Genomic DNA, 19,742 nt, shown 5'->3' with positions numbered 1-19,742 from the left:
AATTAACAATATTTACGTATGTATTAATATGTATTAATTTACGTTTAGCTCGACGTTTGATATTGGATTAAGTAGGTAACTAGTATACTGATCGCTTCAATTTCGACGGCGGGATTTTTCAGTTAAATTAAACACAAGTGTGAAATGTTCATAATTGTATATTTATTTGGCTGCAGTAATGTTTTTTTAAGTACCTATAAGTAGGGCATGCAGTACCGGTCCCGGTACCAAGAATTTCATTTCCCGGTTCTGGGCATGGCCGGAACCGGGATTCCCGGTTCTTCCCGGTTCCCAAGGCACCTTTTGATTACTTTTAAGAAATTGGTTGTGTTAGCGTACAATCTTTATGAATGACTTATTTTCATACAAATAATTGCATAAGAATTGATAAATGACTTATTTTATTATAATTATTATAAACCAACACTTATTGGCGTTCAAACCTATTTTACGAAAATAACCGGCACCCTTTACCTCCGCCTGGGCCGAGCCACATGGCTGTAGCGTAGTCAATGCACTCAGCACTATGACGGCACGGCCTGCCTGCACGAAAGCCTTCTTTACTAGGTTTGTCGGGTTATTTGCGTCCCCCGTTTCATAGCACCATTATTAAACGTTATATCATGTCCCGAGCTAAAGTACTAAAACATTACTAGGTACTTACTTATATAAATGGAAATAAATAGTCATATCATGAGAACCGGGAAGTACCGGTACCGGGTCTTCAGTACCGGTTCTTTTGACACTATAAAATTCCCGGGAATTCCCGGGAATATGAGAACCGGGAATTCCCGGGAGCATGCCCTACCTATAAGTAGGTATTCACGTTGTCGAATACATATACAGTGTGTTTTCTGTAACAGGAGCAACAAATTAAACTGTAGGCTGTACTCCTCAAACTGACCAACATTTGTTCAGAAACTTTTGAAAATAACTCATGGTTTGATTTTTATTACACTTTAAAGTTCATTCTAAGACGCAATGTATTGCAAATCTTGTTATGTTAGAAGCGTGACAAGTAACGTCAAACACACTGATGTCAGCGTACATTGAAGGCAATATTTATTTTGTATGAAAAAGAGGAAGTGTAAAGGATTCATAATTTTTAAAACTTGCTGAACAAATGTTGGTCAGTGTGAGGAGTTATAGCCTTTAGTTTAATTTATTGCTCCTGTTACAGGAAGCACCCTGTATGTAAACCCTCTAAACCTAACTAAGCAATTAAATGATAATTTAATAACGGAAAAGCATTTGTAACATGATATAACGGCAACAAACATCCGATTATACAATGAAGTTTGGTTGATCAGTGTACATATGATTGTCTCCAAAATAATTATCATTATTTTTCTATGTAGGTAATTGGGGTATATTGTGTAATAATGTATTTATTTATGGTGATATCCGCTAATGCTATAATATACGCAGTAACACGAGCAAAAGGCAATTATCCTGGCTATAGAACAGTCCGCGTCACACAAATGTAGTAAGTACCTAAGTTATGCGAGAATTATACAAATATCATATAAGCTGTGTGCTAGCATTATTGCATAGTACTGAGACGTAAAGATAGAAGTCGGCGCCGGAGTTTTTTCGTGACATTGTGCGCTTGCGCTTCGGTCCGATCGCAGCACGGTGTTGAGTGCGGATTCCAGCGACGCGCCAACACATTTAAAGGTACTTACATATTTTTTTAATTATGAGTATGAGGTGACCTTTTGTTTGGGTGGTATTTTTCTTTAGTCGGAAAAATAAAAAAAAAACTACTTAAATTTAGTTCTGGATGATAACTAATCAGTTGGCAGCGGAGGCACCATTTTCATTAAAGCCTTAATTTTACCTGTAGCATTAAGTACACTATGTTTTCCATTTACCTACCTATATTTTAATATAAATGTCTTACGCCGCGCATGTACCTACCTATTTATGCATTGCTTTTCTCGAAACTTACATAAGCATTACGACTTTTAAATTTGTTTTTCTTAAGACTTGCTAAAAAGCGACTTGCAGTGCCGTTATTAAGACTCGTATTTTTAAACTGATCCTGAAACTAAAAAAAACCTATTATATATCCTATATCCTGTCAGTTTAATATACCGATTACTCTTTGTTTCAAAAAAGTGAAGTCAATTAAATTAAACGCCACGCTAAATAGTAGGTAAGTACACATTTATTATTAAGCTTTATAAGGCTTTTCATAGTGTAGTTATAACTACACTAATATTAATAATTAATCCAGTCATAATTTTGTGTATATAAAGGAAATTAGGCCCATCTACAAAAAATGTCAAACAGGACAAAACATTCAGAAATATTAGACACAATAAAATAGTCCTAGTCATTATTAGGAAGTTACCTACATAAATACATACTTACCTATAGGTACAGTTTAAACCGGCTCGGTGTATAATTTTACTGACCGGATGAAGTCATTGTTGCAGAAGTATCCTTATCCTTAAATTAGAAATATAAAATAGGAAATCTATTTACTTGTTACCGTCTGACGTGCTACCGTCAAATTGTTTCAAATTAGAGTTATTTAAAAGGGGCATGCTTCATAATTAAATGACGTTAACAATGAAATTGCTCTTGTAGGTAATTGCTAGGCAATTAGAAAATAATGATTATTGACTACACGTGTCTAAGTAAGTATTAACTACCAATTTTTTTTATTAATATGAAGTTAATTTATTGCCCTAAAAAAACAAATTACGAGTACATATATTCTTAACGTTACCGTTTGACTTTTATACAGTGAGTAAATCTAATACGGGCGATAAATTAAATCGGACATAGTATTCATTAGTCTAATCATGATGTAAAAGTTTTTTTTGAGTTGCAGTTCATTACGACCCCATAATTAATTTTTTTTAAATTTCTCAGCAGCAATGTACTGTAAACATGGTTGCGGTACCGAAATGTCAAATGTTCATTAGCAGTACAACAATAGCATTTACAAACTTACCTATCTGGGGGAACATTCACAATACATGTTAGCATTACACTGCGTTTAATGTTTTGTAGTTATTTTGGTAGATAAAAGTACTACTAGGCGTGTTAAAAGATATTAAAATCTTATTTATTTATCATGTTTATCAACAAGAAACTGACTTCATTTTAATCAGTCACGATGACAGCACTTGACGTGATTATTTCTAATCTGAGCAATAGACAAGCACCTTTGATAGCACACCCTTTTTGAAAATTCATCTAATATCAGTATTTCATAAGTGATTATTGTGTATTCATTTCGTATTTAATTTGCCTGATTTTTTATACCAGGATGGCGGAAAATAAGCATACGGCCCGCCTAATAGTAGTTGTACAGTTATTACCAAAATTATTTCGAGCATTAACTAAACCGTCTAAACACCACAAAACTTGGTTGGTACATTGTGTGAAAACGTGGCAAACTCTTTGGTGGAATTGCAAGTTTCTTATTTTATTTCAACTCTGATTTGACAATGTCAGTCGTTCGATTCAAAAGTAATCGTATGTTATTAAAATGCCTCTTTTAACAACTTTTACTGTTCCTGAATTAATGGACATGATTTTAATTTATGGTGAAACACTACAAAATGGTCATCGAGCGCTAGCTGTGTACAGAGAGCGATTCCCTCATCGGGTTGTACCAAGAAACGCTCGAGTAATTGTAAATGCGATACAGCGAGCTCGCGAAGGATTGCCCGTAACTGGAAGGGTGGAGGGGGCAAAACTAAATTCAGGTTTCTCAGAATTTGTATCGTTGTAAATTGTGTTTTTGTAGTTTTCTTTTTTAGTTGGTTTTCTTTGGTAAGTATTTCAGCAACTTCAGTACATTTCAGTTGTAATTTCAATGGGTCGTTATTAAAATGATTGCTTTAATAAGATTTTTTGATGTAATTTGATTTTAAACTAGGTAGTAATTTCGTCCGATAAAAAACATCATACTTATTTATTATTTACCCACTCATGACAGTTAATGACATTACATACGCAATAGGAGTTTTTGAAAGTAACTGTCGACGAGCGTTTAACGTGAGTGTGTTTGCATTACATTGCGGGCTGAATTATTTTGTATGGACAAAATTATTGTTGCAACTTTAAGTAAATGTTATCTAATTACCTTTACTTTGTCCTATACTAACCACCGTTAAGAGATTCGCCCGTATTAGATTTACTCACTGTATATCTTTTGCTAAGTAAGTACCTATCGTTTTCCCCTCATTAACCATGTCTTAGTGTTTTATGTGGATCCTGCTGGATCCAATTAAATTAAATCAATCCGCGATCGTTCTCTATAGGTACGTGGAAATTAAAAACAGGACAATTCATTAATGGCAATTAGATATTAAACATAGACATAGATCCCGTGATATACCTACTGGGCGCGCGTGTTGAATTTAATATGATTACGTAGGTTTTCAGTGTTTTCACTCATCATTTATTGACTTATAGTTTAGGGACCTAAGTAGGTATTTGTAACAATACAGGGTGTTTGGTACATCGTTTGCCAAATTAAAACGGCAGATAGGTTGTGTCATTTGCTATCTTCTCATTCGTAGAAAAACAAAATTGGCCATGGTTTTTTTAACTATTACGCAAGTAAAAATTTGAAACACGAAAAACTGGCATAGAAGTGAAAAAAATGTGCGCCAAATTAATAATTTCTAGGCCTGAGAAGATACGAAATGACTCAACCTAATCTTAATTTGGCAAACGATGTACCAAACACCCTGTATAATATGCACAAAAGCTAAAAACATGAAACTTTCTTAAGGGGCTATTCATAAATTACGTCATTTCAAATTAGGGGGGGGGGGGTCTGGACATCGGATGAGGGTAGCATGAAATAGGAGGAATTGGGGTCATTTGAAGCATGGTTTTTGGATGATTATAGGGGGGGGGGGGGTCAAAAATCGTCAAAAATCGATGACGTAATTTATGGACAACCCCTAAGGCGCAATTAAATTTTTGAGGAAACTTAGCGATTACCTTGTTTAGGTACCTACCTTTTTTAAAACTGTAAGTAAGTTTTACACTTTTAAAAATCAAAATTAAACAATCCACCAACATTGCTATGGGACAATTTCGTCAAGCCGCTTGGTCTGAAGAGCGCGCCTCGTGAAATCAGAATCATAGCTATTTGTTGCATGACATGACAGGCGTTAAACACGTCAGCTATTCGTACAGGGGAATTATTACTATTATAGTATAGTCTGGCAAACCAAATCATCAGTATTGTCATTTAAAAAAAACAGAACGCCTGAAGAGTCGTTCTCCCATAGCAAATCCATAGTCCGCCTTTTTACCCGACTTCAAAAAAAGAATGATTACCAATTCGACATTAATTTGAAGTGTAAATGAAAAGAGTGTCAACCGACTTGGACATTTCTTTTTTCGTAAGCCGCTTTGGCACGTAGGTATTACCTACTTCAAACATGTCAGTTGCTATATACCTACTTAATGATAATGCATAATATTAAGTATCACTATTGAAGTTTTTCTCTTTAAAAAAAGGTTATTCTACACCGAAGTTCTACACACTAATTTGTTTGACAGACTTTGGACAGACTACTTATGTTGTTTGTTGTGGTATACATATAAGCTAAAAACTCATAAGTACCTATAAACTAACAGCACATCTAGTACATACCTATAGCTTTTTTGTTAATTGACTAGTTTAGCTTTATAGGGTGACCTTTAATAAGAGTAAATAAGACATACAATACAGTACAAACATACATATTATGTAAGTATAAACACTCGAGCTCTAACTTTTGTTAGCTAACTACACAAGTTCCTACAACGGCGTATAACGCGACACGCCGGCTTGGAAGTCCAAACTCCAATTAAAAAGTACGTATGCATCTCAAGCTTTAGTAAAAAACTGTATGAGGACATGTTGCCGCGTGTGAAAAAGTTACCATGAGTATATTACGACAAGTGCGAAAAATAGGAAGAGGATTTCGCGCGGGTCATAATTAAGACGAAAGTGGAGGACCCTTCGGCTTCGGGCTTCAATTCACACTCGTTCGTCAATTCTTGTTCACCGCCCTTAATACTTACACGATGTACTATTTCAAATGACTTTACAAATATTCATACATATAGGTACATTTTGTATGCATACATTTTTTTTGCTTATAGCTGAAAATATTCGGATTCAGCTTATGAATTACCTACACGTTGAAAGAAATAGCTTCGGAAAGTTGACATTCAGTCACATTCATTTTTAACCGACTTCCAAATCTCAAAGAAGGAGGTTATCAATTCGGTTTTATCAATTCGGTTGTATGATTATTTTTTAATTTTTTTTATGGGTGTTACTCCATAACTCCGTCATTCATGACTGGACCGATGTTGAAAATTCTTTTTTTAATTGTATGTATATGCATACAGATTGGTCCCGTTTTTGTCAAAACCCAGTTCTGATGATGGGATCATGAGGAATCGAGGAAACTCCTCAAATCTTAAAGGCATACATATAGTGATTTTTGGGTTATTATCAACAAATTAAGCATATACATCCAAAAAAGTGACATTTGATGAAGTGGAACTGCTGATGATGATCAGAACGGAACTCTTCAACGACGCATAGTTCACGTTTGGCGATTTGTCGTCTTCGTTATGCAAGTTAAGTTTTTAAGCCACGTTTTTGTCAAGCTCGAGTTCTGATGATGGGATCCATGAGGAATCGAGGGAACGCCTCAAATCTTAAAGGCATGCGTCAGTGCCAAGCTGGTGGTAGCTGTAGGTAGGTACAGTTTCAATTAAGTAGGTACGTACTTGTAAAGTTTTAAGGATATTTTATTAAGGAAATGATTTATTTTTATTTATTTACTACGTTCACAAAGTGGTTAGTCCTGTTACAGCTAGCAATCGCTCGCCTTATTTTATACACTCTAAAAATTCAAGGTAAATTACATTCATATTGTAGAGATACCTACCTGTGTGACTGTATTTAAAGCCTTTTTTAAAATAAGTTAAAAGTCTCTTAGACAAGATTAAGCTTTCGATAAAGTCTTTAACTTCCTGCACGGATATGATAGTCGTTCTTGTCTACGTGACAGCAGATAAAATGGTGTCCTTCAGTTTATACGAGCCCCGATGCAAATTATTTCGTCTAGTTCCACGCAACAATTTTGTTTATTTTAATAAATTTTACACATGAACATAAAATGACCCAGTAATGGGAACCATAATAGCAATGTTTAATGTAGTTTGACACTTTTGCATGACACTGAAAAAAAGGACTTTTCAAAAACGTGGTCCAAATCATATTGTCCTCTCCTACAGCACTGCTGCATGCATGGGCTCGAAACAAAATTGTCAGTACATTGGCAGAGCCCTATTGCTTTCCCTAGTAATAGCCCTTTTCACATATGTTGTAACCCTACCCGTCAATAAAAAAATAAATAACATGATTTTTTTCCTTTCAGTACAAACGGTATTTCTTGTGTTTGGATTTAGTTATTGCAGAGTATTATCATATAAAATTAAATTACATTAGTATAAACATTAAATATTAGTAATTTTTAAACAAAAACATTATTTTTGAACAAACGCGAGAACCTCAAAAAATGGTCTCACTAGACAAAACATATGCATCGGGGCTCGTATCCCACGCGGTGTTAAAAAGTGACATTTAAATTATCACTTGGATAAAAGCTATCCATAATACGCCTGCTGGACTGGACTGGAAGGAACTCCTAATTATTATTAGGAGTTCCTTCCAGTCCAGTCCAGCAGGCGTATTATGGATAGCTTTTATCCAAGTGATAATTTAAATGTCACTTTTTAACACCGCGTGGGATACGAGCCCCGATGCATATGTTTTGTCTAGTTATTATTAGGAGTTCCTTCCAGTCCAGTCCAGCAGGCGTATTATGGATAGCTTTTATCCAAGTGATAATTTAAATGTCACTTTTTAACACCGCGTCCATCCAAATCCATCTTACCTCAGTAGGTATTATTAAGGGTCGATTGCACCACTTGCACCAAACCGTCTTGGCCCTTAGGCTCAGATGCACCAACCACATTTAACATGCAGACTGATTAACGTCAATCAGCAGTGAAGTATGAAACTACCCATACAATAAAATTTAGCGAACGCTTTAACGGTGACAGACGGTTTGGTGCAACTGTCGAGGACTAATTTGAGGTTTTATATGTTATTTATACTTTTTATACATGTTGTCTATGTCTTTAAGGTATTTTGTTTTAATACAGTTGTCATTAAATGCTCTGGTGAATGCCGGCTTTTTCGTTGCTCCCGATTTTTATAGCTATCGAAGTCTAGGTATATATTGTCCTATTCCGGTCAGCAACCGAGGGTCTATTCTATCTGTATATTTTCATACTCTGAATGTCTGAATATAAAACCGATGCCCACTCGTATTGGCATTCCCTTTTTAGTTATATTTTGCTTTTAAAAGTCAGAGCAATAATATATTTTCATTTTAAAATTGTTAATGTTCGAAATACACCTGAATGAAAGGAAGCGAGCAGATTGAAAGGATTAAGTACCATTCACTGGCCCCGCGTTTAATATCGCATGTCGGACGGCACTGAAACCTTTGCAGATACATAATTTAAAATAGTTTAGTGCTGAAATTGAAAAATCTGGGTAGAGACAGGAGCAAACACGAAAGAAAGAATGAGCGCGCCGCGCAAATTTTACCTGCCATGCCTTCTCGCGCGCGAGAACGCAACTTATGCTAGACCGCCTTATCCACTCAAAGCGGCGATACTTATTTAGAATTTCGCTTTGCGGCACTAGTTTCTGCTGTCAGAAACATTATTGGCTTATGACTTACCATAATATTACGAATTACATATAATTATATTTTTACGACTGCTTTTACTAAGTTACCTACTAAATTCTGCTTGATAAGTGTAGTGTTCCAGTCATAGGACCACTAGAAGCTACTATTTACTTTAACTGATTTTACAGCTTAAACATATATATAGTCTTTATATAGTCTAATTAGAGTTTTAGTTATTTCATCTGTTTCCTATATGATACTGATCTGTCGGTGTCAAATGTGTTATGAAGAAATGTCTCTTTTTGGCACTAACAGATTATCATATCGGAAACAGAGAGGTAGGTAATAGTAGGACGTAGGTAATCCTATTGTCTATTGTTAAGTAAAACCGCTCGTGCCACGTGCCACAACCACCTGCATAAAAACCTGCGTACTTCGGTTACCGAGTGCCGGCGAGTCGAACACTACAGAACCTGTCTAAAATGTGTCATCGAGATGCGTAACAATAGCGCGTTATCGGAGAGTGCACCTACACTGGTTTTTTTGAGCGTTGGACTAGCCCGCGCTCAGTTGCCAAATAGAATATGTATGACCCTTTTTTGCAGGTAATTAGCACGTACGGTTTTACTTAACAATAGACAATAGGATTAGCCGCCGGGCTCTGTTACAAAGCTACGAACTATACCGCGAAAACCGTAATACGCAAATTGCGGGGATCTTTCTCTTGTGCTCCAATGAAGGCGTAATAAGGCTGACAGCGAAAAATACTCGCAATTTCCTAATTTCGGTTTTTGCAGTTATAGCGAATTGGCCTGATACTGTAACCTAAAATGAATTAGACGACATCAGGCTCGCCCGCTCCAAGCATTTGCGCAATGTACCCAAAGTTTAGAAACTATTATGGCACCTCCATGACACAGTCGTCAAAAAAATCTATTTACTTGCTTATAATCGATTACGCCATTGCCGTACTTGTATTTTCAATTAGAGCCGTGCAAACAGTCTGGTAAGTATCGAGTGTTTAACCGCGACAAATAGCGCGGTTGACGCGGTTCATGCTTCCGCTAGCGTCGATTTATATTTTTTTTAACCTGTCTGTTGCCATAATTAGGTATCCTTCACCTTAGGGGACTCAAGGAAATGAGTGTCCGTCGCGGAGTGGGAAATCTATCTAGGCAAGCCAGGTGCAAAAGGGAAGAAACTTTTAGTAGGGAGAGTCCCGGAGACTTGACCAGGACCCCTATTCGGCAAGCGACGTTTGACGTATCGTGTTGATCTCCCGTTGATGTGGGAAAAATCATAAGTTCTCGAATACGTACAATGTCAAAATTTTACATTAACAATCCACAGTTAGGCCAAATTCGACAACAACAACTGTCAGATTTCGCATCCACGTCAAATCAACAGTTATTTTATTGCATATTACTGAGTGTTGATTCCATCAACGGTGGATATTATAATTTGGTACAACCAAAACTCAACTCTAAACTAAGGGTGGTTCGGTTTGGTTTGCTTGTCACCCTAACTGTGGATTGTTAATGTCAAATTTTGACATTGTACGTATTCGAGAACTTATGACTTTTCCCACATCAACGGGAGATAAACACGATACGTCAAACGTCGCTTGTCGAATAGGGGTCCTGATTGACCTCAATCACACCTGAGTTGTAATATCAGTCAAGATGATGTTTTATATGAAACTACCGACCCGCCCCGGCGTCGCACGGGTTAATAAATTATACTTACACTTAAACCTTTCCCAAGAATCACTCTATTGATAAGTGAAAACCACATGAAAATCCGTTCAGTAGTTTTTGAGTTTATCGCGACATGCAAACACACAAACAGACAGACGCGGCGGGGGACTTTGTTTTATGTTGTGTTTTATTTGGTGTAATTAAATAGTGATAGTGATGAAGTGGTAATCTCAAAGAGTGTGTAACAAATGTCACAATGGCGGTCGTAATATTCGGGCCCTGAATACACCATAGAGAGTTTATAATATGTAAGTAGATAAAGTAGTGTGTGTAACTGTACTTTACTGTTAGGGAATGCAAATCGGTTATTTTCGGTTATTTTTTGTATGGAAATAATCGGTTATTAACCGAAACCGCGGTTATTTCCATACAAAAAATAACCGATTTGCATTCCCTATTTACTGTACATGCCTCATTAATAGGCATTTAAACCCTCGTGTGAAACGTATTTGTCATGCTACTTCAGTCAACCTTAGTACTTTTTGTACTGAGCCTGACTGAAATAGCACAACAGTCACGTTCGTGCGTTTCCGTGAAAATACGACAGTAAAGGATTATTCCGTACATTTCTGTACCTAGGTGCATAATACGATGTTCTTAGGTATGTGTATGGATGGTTTTCCTCTATAACCTGTAACACAGGTATATTTGTATTCAACTACACACAACGTACCATTATATACATACTTACATAGCTATTGTTTAGATAGAACATCTGAGTACGTAGCCAACCTGCCAATCGTTTACTCTCCGTAGCGAACGAAACCCAGCTGTCACTGTGGCACTAATAATATGGAAGAGTGATAGAGAGACACAAAGCGTTTCGTTATCGTAGCGCAAACGATTGTCACCTTGGTTAAGCACCCTGATGTGTTGCCTCCCTATCACACTTACGTACGAATTTACAAGTCCGCCAGAGAGGCATCACTCCGAACGTGATTCGCGGTAGGCCCTCTGTTCTCGATCCACCGTACCGGTCTCGAATACCTCAAAGCGTCTTCGATAGATTCGATCAACTGAAATCCAACGCTATAGGATAATTTAGTCAGTGTCACGTTCCACGAGAGTGCTGTACCTAGGTTTATATTGCAACAATATAGGGAGTAAGGATAAATACGGCATTTTTTATGGGTGGAGGCGAAATAAATACGAAATTCCAACTTGTCCCAAAAAAATCTAAGGTGCATTGAGGTAACTTAGAAAACGGGATTATTTTGAAAATATATAGAGTCCAGCTAAGCAAACTTTGCACCAACCAGGATAAAGTGAGTCAAGTGAGTGAGAGTCATAAACGTACAGAAAGGTCATAAACGTCATATTTTCTTAGTAACTTTAAAGTCATTTATTTACAAACAATATGTATACAGTGGTACAACTAAACGAAATTAATAACTAGCTTAAATCTAAAATAGGCCCCTGAGGCATTGTACCAAGGATGCTGGCGGCATTTCCCCGCTGTATCGCAATACTGATACGTTGTGCGAGGTAGCCGCCAGCTCTTCGGTCACCAGTTACGTCAACCAGACGCTTCGCGATTTCTGCGAACAACTTACGCGCGCTGGGACCCCATGGACCTAGAGTTTCAACTCCAAATGGTACAAAATGGTACTCTCTACCGAGGCTCTTATATTTGTTACGTTTTAGAATTTCGGCGCTTACCGCCGCCCCGCCCGCTTTTACAGTAGTCCGTTGGAGGTGGGACGGTGCCAGCGTGTCTACACAGGTAGCATCCCACACCAGCATCCGTCCCAAGCTCCAAGGAACTAAAGACACCCCGTCGGGCCTCTTGCCATCATCTCTGATAATGCCAGTCGGCTCAAGAATAGCAGGCACATTGATGGTGGCAAGAGACCGACGGATTATGTCATTAAGCGATGCGTGTCTCGAAAAACGGCCTGCACTTTTTTGACAAGATAATCTTAGTAACTTGACATTAATAAGGACATTTCCACGCTTTGGTATTGTAAAGGCCATGCAGAATTAGCAAGCATCCTATTAACAAATACTTACGTACTAAACTAGAAGCACTTTCAGCTGTAGCAACCGTAGAGTAATAAAAGTAAAGAAACAGTGGTAACTCCATACATCAGTTTTCTGACCAAAACGCGCGTTATTTCATAGCAACAGTAAACAAAATGCTTTGGTAAGCGTTTCAGTATCGTAAGTGTTGCTAAATTATGATAGGATTCCGGTTTACAAGATATTTCAAATTTTCACAATTACCACGTTTTCTGTTAACTTACGAAAACACTACGTTTTCCTAACTCAGAGAATGATTTTTACGACATCGTTAAAATTGCGCCTGTGTTGTACAATATGGAACTCTTCCACCATATCAAAATATGGCGAAAAATCATCAACAGCAATAAAAATATTCCCAATATGAATAATATTTGCTCACAATATGTACATGACACTCGGATGAACGGACGGCACATCAGCACACCTACAATAAAATGAATTGAAATACATATTATTTGAAGTAATTTTAATTATTGTCATAATGACTACAATCAATGTTCAGATATTTATAGTTGCAATAAGAATAAGTCTAACTAGTCTAAGAGGTTTGGAAGTTTGCAAATAAATTAACATAGAAACTAACAGTCTTAATTAATATGCGTCAGATTTGTTATTAAGTTACTTAGAAATTGCTTGCTATCGATATCAATAACAGGTGAGTCGTTATTAATATTGAATCTCTATGACCGGTACATTTTGACCCCGAGCAGGGGTGTGAAACTCCTGACTTCGGCCAAACTGAGCTCCGCTCGGCTCAGCATTGCTCCGAGCAATTATTAGGGTTGGCACCACTTGTCTTCCTTTTGCGTGCACGACCACAGATAAGATAATCACTTGATTTTTGACAACCCTAAATAGCCGAAATAGTGCCATATATTAGAAAGGGATAGCATGATTGGACCCTGAACCTCTGTCAAACTTCGATTTTGTAGGAAGTTTCCTTTCTGTACGGCAGTACTATTATTTATTCTGTGCCCCGAGAAACAGTCAGTTTTAACCCGACAAATAGTTTCAATAAAATTGTAATAATAATTGCGATACTTTATGTAGGGGCCTATCTTGTAAGAGCGAGTCACTGTCTGCCGGAAATAAAATTGTACATTATTTACCCGTCTCGTTTTTACCCTTTGGGTACGGAACCCTGAAAATGGATCGGGACAGACGCTACGAAAAGCATCGTAACTATTTCCATGCATTATTTAATTTTCTATTGGCGTTTGCTATCAATGATTTGATCCAAGCCAAGATGATTCTTGGCCAGACCCTCAGGACTATCTAGACTAGTTAGTAGTTTAAGTTCATATCTCGATTACTATAGTTCTACCGGATCTAGAAGGCTAGGATACATTTTCATGCACTCTCTTGGCAATATAGGAACACATGGCTACATCCAGCCTGCGTATTATGGATGGCTTTATCCACGTGATAAAATAACTGTCACTTTCTAACACCACGGGATAGAAAGTGACGGATACCGTTTTATCACGCTGTCACGTAGACAAGAACGACCATCATATCCGTGCTGGGCATTACATTTCTAAACACTAAGCACGTGACGCAATACGTACACGTCCGTTGGCCCGTCTTTCACAGACTTTGCTGTGGACTAAGTACATGACGTGTAGGTACATAATGTTTGTTTTTCTCTTACATAAAAGTTAGTTAATGGTGTCGAGTAACATGTGAACGATGTCATCTTATCTAACGACGTATGGGAAGGCTAATGTAAACTAGGTTTCGGTCTTAGAGGATATAACCAACGCAGACGCCATGTCTATAATTTTCGGTACAATATAGTCTGCCATTTTTTGCGGGGGAGGGCACATCAAATGTATACGTAACGTAAACATAGCCATGTCAGATAAACGTCAGTCCATACATGTGGTTGACATGTCGTTGACCATTGGCCGCCTATTTTCGACAGAGGGGAACGCCTGTTAATGACCACTCCGTTTGGTTATATTCTCTAAGGTTTCGGTATATGTAATTTGCAGTGAACGAATATAATTTGTCTCTGTTTGCGAGCCCTATGTCCCTATGAGATAAGGGATAACAGATATATGTATTTATATAATAATCATCAGGTTTCGGTATAGGTAATTTGATTTTCACCGCACCAGCTCGGAAAGGCTTACTTTGCACTTTAAAAACTGATAGCAAAGTTGCATTTTATTCACATGTGCGGCAAAGTAATCAAATGCAAATTTTGAGTTATTTTCTTATGTTTGTTGGTAGAATAGACTTTTAAATGATGATTTTGGATGATATTTATTAATAACATTCATTCGGATTTGATTTTGTTTGATATTTTACATTTAATATTTGCTTCGGGTTGGTGTGGTGAACATTTTTGTGTTTCACTCGGGGGCAACTTTTGTTTAACCCTCGTGCTTTGAAACCCTCGCAACGCTCAAGATTCCATTTTTCGAACTCGCTACGCTCGTGGTTCAATTTTGGCATCTTTCGCTTGCTCGGGTATCAATATTAGCACGAGCGGTTAAACAACAACTTTGCCCCCTTGTAAAATAAATAACTATTTATTGTAGTGTGGTCCCATGCTTCAGTTTCGCATCATTGGTCTTAGGTTCTTCTTAAGGGGCCCGGGCCCACAGATTACCAGTTTGCCGGACGATATCAGCCTGTCAGTCATTCGGAGCTGTCAAATTTTGCGTTTAACTGACAGGCTGATATCGTCCGCCGAACTAGGCTGGTAATCAGTGAGCCCCTTTAGGTTTCCGTAACAAAAAGGTAAAAAGAACTTGGTGATATTACGTGTTAGTAAGTTTTAGCTACGTTATTTAATTATTGATGAGTATCGGACTTTCGTTCCTAGAATTCCGTGCAATGTCACTATTTATTATTGTCCTGAAACACCACTTTCCTTATCAACCCTTTATAAAAATATATCGCTAACAGTTTTAAAAGGATTTTTGCTTAGCCGTTTAACTTAGATACAGTCCCCTGCTCCCCTGCAATAGTATTTTGCACAACGAATAGCGCAAAAATATCCGTCGCAATCTTATTTTTCTGTAGAGCGTTTAGAGGGTGTCATACGAATTACAAGTTTCGTTGTCTTGTCGATGATATTATTGCAGGTGACTGAACCAAAATATAAGTACTTATTCTGTTAATTTAGCCGCAAGTACTATACTAAACGAAAACCATGCTCTTGGCCCGACATGCTCGTGGCCGATATTTTTTACCTGCGAAAAATCCGGGCATTGACCGATTGAAGAAGTAACGTGTTCCAATTGATATATTAATGGCATAATATTTCCATTAATGCGAGATTGATCTTTTAATTGATAATTATTTTACTATAATCAGATATAGTATAGCGCTTATTAGCTTATCGATTAAAATTATAGGGTTAGTAATGAACTCTTTACTGGGGATAATTGCAAAAATATAGTTAAAAGTTTGAGATCAACCTGCCGAGTATTGTATGAATGATGTTTATCTTTTTCGTGACGTACACGTACGTTGAATAACATGTTCGTAGGTACTATGTGAGTATCTAACGAAATAAGTGTAGGTAGGTAGAATTACTTACCAAAACGAAACCAGCTTATGACATCATTTTAACGGCTCAACCTTTATTTTAAGTTTTAAGTTTAAAGGTAAAACTATCTAGCCGGTTTTCTAAGTCATTGGGTTTAGTCATTCTATAAAAAGTTCCTTTTACGTCATTTGCGTGACCGCATTTTTGAACTATTTTCTATGAAGCATATATTATACTCTATACGACGTACCCTGTTTATATCATAAACGTTTACTTTGGCTTTGCGTATTAGCTGCGTAAAAACTAAAAAGTGTAAAAACCCATTTTAAGTATCTTAATCAAATGAAACGCCTTTTTGAGAGTTCCGTAGCCAAATGGCAAAAAACGGAACCCTTATAGATTCGTCATGTCTGTCTGTCTGTCTGTCCGTCCGTATGTCACAGCCACTTTTTTCCGAAACTATAAGAACTATACTGTTGAAGAAACTTGGTAAGTAGATGTATTCTGTGAACCGCATTAAGATTTTCACACAAAAAAAGAAAAAAAGACAATACATTTTGAACTGACACTTAAAAAAAATTTTCATCAAACCCATACGTCTATGGATAAGTCTTCAAAAATGATATATTGAGGTTTCTAATATCATTTTTTTCTTAAGTGAATAGTTTGCGCGAGAGACACTTCCAAAGTGGTAAAATGTGTGCCCCCCCCCCCCCGTAACTTCTAAAATAAGAGAATGATAAAACAAAAAAAATATATGATACTCGTATACATTACCATGCAAACTTCCACCGAAAATTGGTTTGAACGAGATCTAGTAAGTAGTTCTTTTTTTATCGTCATAAATCGTAAACCGCAATTTTATTATGTTACTTGCTGCTACGGAACCCTTCATGGGCGAGTCCGACTCGCACTTGGCCGCTTTTTTCTTTTCTTAGAACACATGACATGTTATGGGCCCGATCGATGTTAGCTACGCGATGAACTATGTATAATTAAGTTGTACGTCCTTTGTATCGTACAGACGTACAGTCAACCTCAAAAACGAACGTAAAAAATACAATTCGATTATTTGTATATTTATATATCGAGCCGTTTTTGAAATAGGTACCCATCCTCTTTCTACTCTAATATCAGACCCTAAACGGACCTATCCTATTTTATACCTATAGGTACAGTCGAGTTTGTAAACTCATCATCACGGCAGTAGTACGTAACATTTTTTATCTGTAGTAGGTATTATTTTACAAAATATTCAAGCTTTTGAATTCAGGATTTGATTGTTAACATTTCAAACGCCAAATACCTAAATTTCTCTTCCGTGTTCTCTTCTAATAGGCTCGGGTCTTCGATTAGGTACATTCGTTGGTCAAGTCTTTATTAATTATTCGAATGAATAGAGTCCATTTCATGTATAAATCTTAATATTTTCGCGCAGCATCTCATTCGCTACATAGATCGAATCATGTTAATAATACACACAGTTTTTTTGACATAGATATTATAATCCGCATTAAAGTCCGTAATTAATTTCCAACATATTTTTTCTATTGTTTTCTGTTGGAACCGTCAATAAAGCACACTGAGTGTAGTACGCGAGTGCTTGCTACATTACCGCCTAAATAAGTAATTACGTGGCTTTACCGTCGAATGAGGCGATCATTTGGGTCGAATTAACGGAGCCATAAATACGGCCCGTGCAACGGAAAGCTGCAATTGTTTAGTTGTAACATGCTGCACAAGACAACAAGAATTTTAACCTCAATGACTTTGCTCCCTCTTTTAACCACTTCTTATGCCATGAACTGCGATGAGATATTGGAGATGCCCGTTGACAGGAAATTGTCTCTGCAGGAGCTACAGATGATTCCGCCGAAAGATATGGTACAATGTATGGCCCACCTGAGCCGAGAGCAGATGAAGAATGAGGAAGCGTCATATATTTGGACGACACTCATTGATCACTTCGGAGGCGTAGCTAACGTGCCTGACAACATTCTTATGCTGCTCCACTGGGTGACTCCTGCCATCCCTCCGGAGCATTTCTCTAACATGACTTTAAGTAGCATCGACGTGATAGAAAACTTCGGTCTGAACTACAACTTGAATGAGAATCAAATTGCTGCCCTCGCTGACCGGGTGCGTGAAGACTTTGCCGGAAAGGAGCCAGAAGATTACACATACTATGATTTGACCGCTTTGCGTCAAATATTGTGCGGTTTCAACAGAAGTGAAATCGAGCGGATCCATCCGGCGGCGTACAGAGAAGCCGCTCTGATAATAAGTAAGCTGGAGCGCTGTAATCCTGCCGTGTTGGCGGGGTTTGCGACACTTGCGGTCCAGGAGGACGCGTTCGGGCCGCCTGCTTCGTGGTCAGAGTCCACCTGGGAAGTCGTGGGCAGTCAGACAGTCGGAGAGTACGTCGGTGCAAAAGGACCTCAGCGACCCACCGTCGTCACCGCTGCTCCTTCTAACAACACTACATATTAATTAGTTTTCACAAATGAAGTACAAGTCAACTCGTTAAAACTATAGGTATTAAATAGATAATATGCAGCTGTTTGATAGAGGTTAAATATTATGTTTAGCTTGTCAACAAGGAAATAGCCTGTTTAGTTTATGGCTATTGTAGCATAAAACTGTTTTTTAACCATTTCAAGATGGTCGGAATAAACCGGAATAGGTAATAAGTAAACAACTTGTGAATTCTCTATTACAATGTAGCCAAAATAATACTTACTCAACCAAATGTAGCCGCGTCATAAATTCATGTTTTATTTTATGTGCATATCCCGGTTTCATCTATCACTATTAGCGCTGGTAAGTTTGCTTCCGAAAACCGGGATAAATTAGTAGGTATTATGTGTATAATTCACCAGCAGACTTAATTATCTTATTAAAATAACACCAGGACCCCTATTCGACAAGCGACGTTTGACGCATCGTGTTGATCTCCCGTTGATGTGGGAAAAATCATAAGTTCTCGAATACGTACAATGTCAAAATTTGACATTAACAATCCACAGTTAGGGTGACAAGCAAACCAAACCGAACCACCCTTAGTTTAGAGTTGAGTTTTGGTTGTACCTAATGATATTATCCACCGTTGATGGAATCAATACTCAGTATGCAATAAAATCAACTGTTGATTTGACGTGGATGCGAAATCTGACAGTTGTACATGTCGAATTTGGCCCCAGATCGTAAGTAGGTACTATGATTTAAGTAAGATACTTGTTGTCGTTGAACTATTAAAGATTCAAACCATAACAAATGGTCGAACATAATAGGTAGAAAAAAATATGGGTGCAATCCTGCAACGTTATTCCCATATTGTACAGGTATGTACCTACCTACCTCATAAACATTATATGATATTGGTAAAAATTACAATAAACTATACCGGTTTTCAATGGTGGTTACGTTTACCCATATACTATTTAGTATTATAGTTTCACAGAGATCGTTCATGATCAATACTTAGTACATTAAAGTAGGTTAATAGGCTCAAGGTTTGCTGTATAATGTATACCTATCGTTCGTTCTAGCCGCAGTTGAACCTGCTACGGTAGTCAGTAAGTATTAATATTTATGAAAACCTTATATATACAGACTCTACGTAACTATTAGGGGCCCGATTCGGATTTTGAAATAGACATATATAAGATATCTTTTAGACATCACCAAGATACGATAACGATATGTTTAAGATCT

The 19,742-nt window shown here is 37.3% G+C and overlaps 2 protein-coding genes across 2 annotated transcripts in view; both read left to right on the top strand.

The window, feature by feature from the left end:
* The first annotated feature begins 1,550 nt into the window (after positions 1-1,550).
* Positions 1,551-19,742, top strand: part of LOC134678686 (retinaldehyde-binding protein 1) — a 30,354-nt gene continuing 12,162 nt past the window's right edge. Inside the window, exon 1 of the mRNA XM_063537340.1 lies at positions 1,551-1,677. The gene's annotated coding sequence lies outside the window, so the exon portion shown is untranslated. The remainder of the gene's footprint in view (positions 1,678-19,742) is intronic.
* On the top strand, positions 17,677-18,816 carry LOC134678689 (uncharacterized). Its single transcript, XM_063537344.1, has one exon. It carries the CDS (start codon positions 17,760-17,762, stop codon positions 18,516-18,518), a length of 759 nt encoding a protein of 252 aa, XP_063393414.1. The 5' UTR covers positions 17,677-17,759; the 3' UTR covers positions 18,519-18,816.

This window comes from Cydia fagiglandana, chromosome Z (genome assembly GCF_963556715.1).
Source record: "Cydia fagiglandana chromosome Z, ilCydFagi1.1, whole genome shotgun sequence".
Lineage (NCBI taxonomy): Eukaryota > Metazoa > Arthropoda > Insecta > Lepidoptera > Tortricidae > Cydia > Cydia fagiglandana.
This window is presented reverse-complemented; position numbering and strand designations above follow the sequence as displayed.

Coding starts and splice junctions, on each gene's coding strand:
- LOC134678689 (XM_063537344.1), top strand. CDS start 17,760: ATGCTGCACAAGACAACAAGAATTTTAACCTCAATGACTTTGCTCCCT.